Source organism: Sebastes fasciatus, unplaced genomic scaffold (assembly GCF_043250625.1).
Source record: "Sebastes fasciatus isolate fSebFas1 unplaced genomic scaffold, fSebFas1.pri Scaffold_99, whole genome shotgun sequence".
In the NCBI taxonomy this organism is placed as follows: domain Eukaryota; kingdom Metazoa; phylum Chordata; class Actinopteri; order Perciformes; family Sebastidae; genus Sebastes; species Sebastes fasciatus.
The window spans coordinates 15615-24618 of record NW_027428287.1 but is presented as its reverse complement, the minus strand read 5'-3'; the positions used below and the strand labels follow the sequence as shown (position 1 = coordinate 24618).

Genomic DNA, 9004 nt, shown 5'->3' with positions numbered 1-9004 from the left:
GAACAGCCATCGTCAAATGAGACTTTGATCCTGTTATTGCAATGAGATATTTGTTTTTTTATTTGTATTAGACCAGAACAGGCCAGATTTACGGGACAACTGTTAGAGGAAGGTAAATCATTACACTGATTAAGGTAGCCAACGGGGAGGGTCATTTGGGTTACGATGTTTTGATATAGCACTGTACCCAGATATACTAACCAGTTGTGTTGTACCTCTGAGTCGCAAACTCAGATCTTTTATACAAAATATATCTTCTTCATTTAACAAAGGGAATGCCAAAATGAAACATCCCAAAAAAGATACATGACATCTGGCTTACAGGAGTTTGTTGTCTTTTTGATTTTTGTTACCTTCATGCTCACTCTTTTTGGGTATGTACAAATATTTTTTTTCCTAAATTAATAGGATGAAACAAATAATGAGGAATATGAGCTTTACATTAAAAGCAACAATTGGGCAAAACATTTAGAATGTAAGAGGAAATTATTAGTATTGTCCATAGTCATACTTCTACTATCATTGTCATTCATTTAAATAGTACAATGCAGAAAAAATATATAATCTTAAATATCTATGACGACAATTGTTTCATTTGCAGCCCTTCGTTCATCAACAAGTTGGCAGTCGGGATAAGTAAACAATTCCGATGTAGGGCAGGGAGGGACAGTGAGCCCCTCAGCTCCAATTCATTTTCTATGAGAAGTGGCGAATGTCTCGCAAACACCACGAGACAGACAGCAGCTGTGGGCAGGTAGTGCAGAGGGCAAAGTTCAGCTTAGCTGCCCTAGTGGTGTGGTTCTACGGATAGCAAAGTACACAGTAAATTCAACATGTTTCAGAGTTGTTGCCACAATTAATCCAGTGATTTGATGTTACGCGTTTATGTCTTCTCAAAACATCTTTTCCTGTTATGCTCCTGTCTGCCCTGCATAAACAATCAAAAGGCCATGATGGAGTGTGTGTGATTTACTATCAAAGAACTGGGAGACGTGATGAAACATGTCCCATTGAATGAAGTTATTGTTTATTTAAGTGTGTAAAACAAAGCAGATCAGTACAATTGATATCAAAACTCAGTTGAAGCTGCATTCATTCATTTTTGGTCAGTCGGGGGCAGAGATCCACCGGTTTGTCCACTGAATATATTTCTGTGTAATTGTGTTCTCATTATATAATTTATTTTTCACATTCTGAATTAGAATTTCTCTCTTTTTCAAAGATCTGTCAGGTAAAATGTTCACCTTCCCACAACAAAGCAACACATCTCATGTGAGGCTGACTACATCAACACAGGTTCTGAGGGCTGTGACCGTTTGTCTCAGGTGAGGTTGAATATGCAAAATGAATGAAACAACCCACTGTGTGTCTGACTGTAGAAATATTCATCAATGATAATGTCTTTGTGATGCCTACAGATCCTTTACAGACCTCCGTAGAGCTCACCCCCTTTTCTCTATGGCCACCCCTTCTGTTTCCAATGAAGTTCTGATTCTCAAGGATGCTGCAAACGATGAGTTTCAGCTCCATATCAGGAATAAATATGTAGACATAAGAGGGCAGGACTACAAACTGAACACGTGGCACTCAATTTGTACCACATGGGACTCTGCGTCTGGACTGGTACAGCTGTGGTTGGATGGAAAACCCTCAAGTAGGAAGTTCATCAGCTCTGGATCCAGCATCAGCGGCCCCATTATAATTGTTTTAGGACAGGTACAGTTATATTGCTAAGCATTATTTTTGTACCTTATGTCTCTAGATTTTAAACAAATATTGTATAATGCTATTTATCTTTAATCTATACAGGAGCAGGATTCTCATGGTGGAGGTTTTGACTCGTCTCAGTCTTTCGTTGGCATGATGTCTGATGTCCACATGTGGGACTACACCATTTCCCACTGTGAGATCCAGAAGTACTTGGATGGAATGACCTTCACTTCAGGAAATGTGCTCAACTGGAATGCGCTGGAGTTCCACATAACAGACAGAGTGCTGATAGAAGATAAACAACCGATCTGTGACTCAACTGTTAGAACATTTGGTCGAGGGTCATTTATGACGTCTTCTTCTTATTAGTTCTGTTAATGTGATTTTGGTTTGTGTTTGGTTTGGTTTCTTTTATATTCTTATTCCAGTGTTTCCTGTTTTATTTTGTAATTCACTCCTGTGTCTTGTCTGGTTTTACTTCCTACCTTTGTTTGTTTTTCCCGCCTTTGTTGATTGTCTGCCCCGCCCTGATTTGTTTCACCTGTGTTTAATCACCTGTGTTTGTTCCCCTCTGTCTTTGTCGGTTCGTTTGTCTCTCCAGCCCCGTCTACCTTGTCCTCCGTTTTACTTGTTACCTCCTGCCCTGATCCTGGTGTTCCTCGTGTTTCCCTGGTTGGAGATTTTTGGTTTTGTTCTCAGTTTTTTTTTTTTGTTGTTTGTTGGATTTGTTTTTTTGTACTTTGTTCCCCTCCCTGCCTTTTTGTTGTTTGGATAATTCAGCTTGATATTATTAAAGCTCGCTTTTATTTTAAACTACATTTCTGCCTGTAACTCTGCGTTTGGGTTCCTCAGTAAATTCACATCACATGACACACTTGCTAGCTTGCTAAATTGTTAGCCTCTGTGACTTCCAGAGGCCGACAGTAATGTTAATATTGCCGTTGCTTATCAGCAGTGTTCTCACGACTTAACGACTTGAATGCCAAGCATATTGTGTACACGACTTCCCATGTCGTTAACACGAGCTCACGAGTTTCATTTGAAGGCACCATCAGTCAGGGTTGGCCCAGGTGTTCCCACTTGGCCCTAAGGATCCCTGCCACCAGGTCCCTGCAAAATATGGCAACAGATCGGTAGGGAGAGGCAGGGGTCGTCACAGAAGAGAACATTAAAAAAGTCCACATGTAATGCTTGTTGGGATTATCCGACAGAGAAATATCACTCTGCATCTTTGATATATACCCCACCTACCACATTGTCTTGGTTTTGCCCACAGCACATATGGTTCAGTCTTACGGTCCAGATACTCTCTTCAGACTAAAACTGAAAGGTGGTGTTTTTGCATCATGCCTAAATCTAAAATGTAATATATATATATATATATAAATATATATCTTAAAGGGTAAAGATGCCCCTGAGACAGTCCAGCACATAGTAGCAGGGTGTTAGATGCAAGCTGGATCAGCGTACATGGAATGGCACAACCAAGTGGCTGATAGTGTACAGAAACATCTGTACCCAGTACAGACTAGAAGTTCCCAAATCCCAATGGGACATACCACCCAAGGTGGTTGAGAACAACAGGGCTAAGGTCCTGTGGGACTTCAGATTCAAAACTAACAAGCAGCTGCTGGCTAACCAACCGGACATAGTGGTGGTTGACAAACAGCATAGGAGGGCAGTGGTGATAGATGTGGCGATACAGGCTGACAGCAACATCAGGAAGAAGGAACATGAAAATGTTGAGAAGTATCAAGGGTTGAAAGAACAGCTGGAACAAATGTGGAAGGTCAAAGCCGACGTGGTCCCCGTGGTAGTAGGAGCACTCTTGGCTGTGACCCCCAAACTGGGAGAGTGGCTCCCGAAGATTCCAGGAACGACACCTGAAGCCTCAGTCCAGAAGAGCGCAGTCCTAGGAACAGCTAAGATACTGCGCAGAACCCTCAAACTCCCAGACCTCTGGTAGAGGACCCGAACTTGAGATACCACCCAACGAGGGTGAGAGGGAGATTTTATATACAGTATATGTATAGTATATATGTATATATACATATGTGTGTATATATATATATATATATACTGGTGGGAATGTGATTAGTTTTAGAAGTAAACCAAATATTGTCACAAACCAGAGTATTGAACAATATGCAGCTACTTCACATAAATCACAAAACAAACAAATAAAGCAGGTAAGAAACAAAAACAATTAAAAGACCAGAGTATATATAATGAAATAAATCAATAACATTAAAAATATAAAGCTGAATTAAAAAAACAACAACAGGGAATAGAGATTAAAGATACAACTATAACGTCTAACCTCTAATATGTACTGAATATACACTGTACAAATGTGGTACAACTTCAATATTGTACATTAGTACATGTCAAGTAAATATTGCTAAAAGCTGTACGATAAGGTGCAGAATTGTCCTTGAGTATTAAACAGAATGAACTATACATTGAATATGTACTATCTAAATATATGATATATTATAGACTTGCCTTTCATTGATTATCCTGTTTTATTATCTTTTGTTGTATTTATCATGTTATTTACTGTTTGCTTATTGTCTTTTTTAATTGTATGTACAGCACTTATATTATTATTATTATTATATACAGATGATTATATTCAGGATTTGAAATGCATAAGAGATATGATGTATAAATGTAGAAGTCCACATGAGCAGTCTGTCCTTGTTGTATGAGGAAGTGAGATAAGGCTTTACTGGCAGAGGAGTCCACTATGATGGAACCTAAAGATTACAAATCATCTTGTTGGGACTGTCTGTGCCAAGTTTAATGGCAAGCTATCCATGTCATTTCACTCAAAACCACAAATATGAACCTGCTGGTGGCACAGTATAGGCAAAAACTCAGGGTGTAATCAAAGTTATGGGATGCATCATGTGTGAACCATGAAGGTTTGTACAAATTGTCTTGACAATCCGTTTAAGTTCTTGAGATATTTCAGCCTGGACCAAAGTGGAGGACTGACCAACAGAGTGACATTGGCATCCTTTTGGGCATGCCAATAGCATGGTTAACTAGAAGTATGGCAAGTCGTTTTAACATTTAATAGCTAGACTGGAATATATATTGCAGATATCTGTAATTGAATTACAGATAACTGCAATATATATCCAGTCTAGCTATTAAATGTTAAAACGGCCACTTGTACTTTTTTAAGGATATCTTGAATTTAGTTTTGACTAACACAACCAAAGTTGTAGATGTCTAGTAAGAATGTCATTGTGGGTATCTCTAATTGCCATTCTGACTAGTGAGAATACAATTTTGACGAGCATAAATTCTATTATGGATATCTAAAATGTAATTACAGATAGGCGTTCGGGTCGATTAAATGTTAAAACGGAAGAAGGGCACTCGGAGGTCCACCAAGGCCAAATGCCCTGTTTTGCAATGTTGACGAAAGTGAACAATAATGCATGTATCTGGATTCGCTCCAAAATGTAATGGGTTCGTCCTTGGCTCATGCTACATCCTTCCACCAAGTTCCATGAAAATTGGGCCAGTTATTTTTCCATAATCCTGCTGACAAACAGACAAACAAATCAAACCGAAAACATAACCTCCTTGGCAGGAGGTAAAAATACAACTGTAACTGTTTTGTCTTGTTTGTTTTTCATTTTGTAAAGTGACTAAGCAGCTCAAAGTCTATTTTGATAAGTGTAATTTGCCTTATAAAACAGTTTTACGAGCCCTCACTTATTGTTATACATTTGCAAATTACTGGAATCTGAAGCCATAAATTGCATACAAGGAAGGAGACAAGAAAAAAACACACAGATAATAACAACAATGAGGAAGCAGCCATAGTATAAAACTCACAATCCCATACACTTGCACAAAACATTCTGACACAGGATTCAAGGTAAGCTCAATGCATGATTTTCTACCTGTATTACATATTGTAGTGGTCCAACTTCATTCATCTTTAGTCTACTACACACTGACATTTGAGCTATTAGCATTTAAAGTATTGTTATTATTATTATTTTCATTACATATAACTCTCTGCATTTTGTACAGTGATTATTTGTCTTTGTATTAGATGGCGTTGTATCTTCTACTGGTGATGCTGACAGCATGTGCTGCCATTCCTCAAGGTAAAAAATATATATTCTTCATTTAACAAAGGGAATGCCAAAATGAAACATCCCAAGAAAGATACATGACATCTGGCTTACAGGAGTTTGTTATCTTTTTGATTTTTGTTACCTTTATGCTCACTCTTTTTGGGTATGTACAAATATTTTTTTCCTAAATTAATAGGATGAAACAAATAATGAGGAATATGAGCTTTACATTAAAAGCAACAATTGGGCAAAACATTTAGAATGTATGAGTAAATTATTAGTATTGTCCATAGTCATACTTCTACTATCATTGTCATTCATTTAAATAGTACAATGCAGAAAAAAATAGAATCTTAAATATCTATGAAGAAAATTGTTTAACTTGCAGCCTTTCGTTCATCAACAAGTTGGCAATCGGGATAAGTAAACAATTCCAATGTAGAGCAGGGAGGGAAAGTGAGCCCATCAGCTCCAATTCATTTTCAATGAGAAGTCGCGAATGTCTCGCGAGAAACACCACGAGACAGACAGCAGCTGTGGGCAGGTAGTGCAGAGGGCAAAGTTCAGCTTAGCTGCGCTGGTGGTGTGGCTCTACGGATGGCAAAGTACACAGTAAATTCAACATGTTTCAGATTTGTTGCCACAATTAATCCAGTGATTTGATCTTATGCGTTTATGTCTTCTCAAAACATCTTTTCCTGTTATGCTCCTGTCTGCCTTGCATAAACAATCAAAAGGCCATGATGGAGTGTGTGTGATTTACTATCAAAGAACTGGGAGACGTGATGAAACATGTCCCATTGAATGAAGTTGTTGTTTATTTAAGTGTGTAAAACAAAGCAGATCAGTACAATTGATATCAAAACTCAGTTGAAGCTGCATTCATTAATTTTTGGTCAGTCGGGGGCAGAGATCCACCGGTTTGTCCACTGAATATATTTCTGTGTAATTGTGTTCTCATTATATAATTTACTTTTCACATTCTGAATTAGAATTTCTCTCTTTTTCAAAGATCTGTCAGGTAAAATGTTCACCTTCCCGCAACAAACCAACACAGCTCATGTGAGGCTGACTACATCAAGACAGGTTTTGAGGGCTGTGACCGTTTGTCTCAGGTGAGGTTGAATATGCAAAATGAATGAAACAACCCACTGTGTGTCTGACTGTAGAAATATTCATCTATGATAATGTCTTTGTGATGCCTACAGATCCTTTACAGACCTCCGTAGAACTCACAGCCTTTTCTCTATGGCCACCCCTTCTGTTGACAATGACGTTCTGATTTTCAAGGATGGTGCAAACGATGAGATTGACCTCTGGATCAGGAATAAATATGTAGACATAAGAGGGCAGGACTACAAACTGAACACGTGGCACTCAATTTGTACCACATGGGACTCTGCGTCTGGACTGGTACAGCTGTGGTTGGATGGAAAACCCTCAAGTAGGAAGTTCATCAGCTCTGGATCCAGCATCAGCGGCCCCATTATAATTGTTTTAGGACAGGTACAGTTTTTAAGCACCATACTTAAAGAAATGGTTCAACCTTATAGGAAATACGCTGATTAGCTTTTTCGCGAGAGAGTTAGATGAGAAGGTCAGTTTGAAATGTGTAGAGTCGGCAGCCCGTTAGCTTAGCTTAGCACAAAGACTGGAAGCTCTGTCCAAAAAGTTAAAAAAATAATAATTTCCCCATTTTAAGGAGGGTTATGTGCTGGACTATTTCTAGCAGGAGCAGTAACTCCTCTGTCCTCGTCGTCATCTCAGCTGGTTTCCTGGCACCTGGAACTCCGTGCACGTCTCATAAAACAGTCAACTGTTGTTGTTTTTTGGTCTTTCTTATTTTATTTTGTAATGGATTTAAAATTAATTTGTTTATTGCTTTGGACAAAGCATCTGAGAAAAAAATAAAATTGTGAGCTGATACTTCGGACAGAGTCTGGCTAGCTGTTTCCACCCGTTTCCAGTCTTTGTGCTACGCTAAGCTGACTGACTGTTGGCTCCAGCAACATATTTAGGGCAATCTTACATTCAGTAAGTAATAATCTTCTCATCTAAACCTTGGCAGGTTAGCGAATAAGTAATAAGTGTATTTCCCCAATTGTCAAACTATTCTATTGCTACCTTGTGATTTGTTTTATGTGTTCAAATGGCCTATACAAAATATTGCATTTATATAGATGTTATCTCAAATGTCTGCAAATTCACAGGAACAGGATTCCCATGGTGGAGGCTTTGACATTAATCAGTCTTTCGTTGGCATGATGTCTGATGTCCCACCTGTGGGACTACACCCTCTCCTCCTGTGAGATCCAGAGCTACTCAGATCGTCTAAAATTCCCTCCAGGGAATGTGCTCAACTGGAGTGCGTTGTCGTTCCAGACCATAGGAAGAGTGCTGATAGAAGATAAACAAAGAAACTGTTATTAAACGTTTGCAGAGTCAAAAAAAAAAATCTCGAATGGAAAAGTAAAAGAATTTCTTAAAATGAGTTAAAACAAAGTTTAGATTGTTTTTCTCTTTTATTATTATTATTATTATTATTATTATTATTATTATTATTATTATTATTATTATTATTATTATTATTCTCTTTTGCTTTATTTGTTTGTCAGTTCATTGTAACACAATGCTTTTTTTTTTACTTATGAGTGTTTAACACTGTGAGTGTTTTTTTTTTTTTTATTTTGTGTTCCCTCGTAAAATGTGTGAAACAATCTTTAATCCCGTCAAAGCTAACTTGTGAATTCATGCCATTGCATCAAAAAATGTAATCCAGCTGGAGATGAAAAAAAAGTTCAGATGTATTACATCAGTTCTGTATATACTTTTCTTTCCCAAAGATATTGCTTTCATAGATATGACACATTGTGTGTGCTCTTCAGTAGTAGCTTGTGAGTACTCTACTGTAAATGTCTCCTCTTTTGATGGCTACACCTTCTGTGTTCTTCATTTCATCTCCCAATGGTCTTATTTGCGACTAGTTGTATCTGTAACACGTTTTTGATGTAAAGTAAAGTTGTATTGTGTTTAACAACGTCTGTAGCTCAACAACTAGCTAAGCTCAACGATGCAATATTGTAAGGAAAATATAATATTGTATTGTAAATAATGAATTGGATATCATGTAAACACTTCTCTTACTTTGTTTCTGAAACAATTAAATAAATATATCTACCGGAGAACCAAAA

At 37.8% G+C, this 9004-nt stretch overlaps 2 protein-coding genes across 2 annotated transcripts; both read left to right on the top strand.

Moving 5' to 3' along the window:
- Positions 1 to 343: 343 nt before the first annotated feature.
- Positions 344 to 2079, top strand: LOC141763902 (serum amyloid P-component-like; the record flags this gene model as incomplete). Its single annotated transcript, XM_074628686.1, has 4 exons — positions 344 to 374; positions 1223 to 1325; positions 1419 to 1716; positions 1810 to 2079. Coding segments are annotated over 4 exons (702 nt in total), but the record flags the coding sequence as incomplete, so codon positions are not given.
- A 3686-nt stretch (positions 2080 to 5765) lies between these two features.
- On the top strand, positions 5766 to 9004 carry LOC141763901 (serum amyloid P-component-like). Its single transcript, XM_074628685.1, is given in 5 exon segments — positions 5766 to 5843; positions 6826 to 6928; positions 7022 to 7319; positions 8024 to 8089; positions 8091 to 9004. Coding segments are annotated over 5 exon segments (675 nt in total). The 5' UTR covers positions 5766 to 5788; the 3' UTR covers positions 8244 to 9004.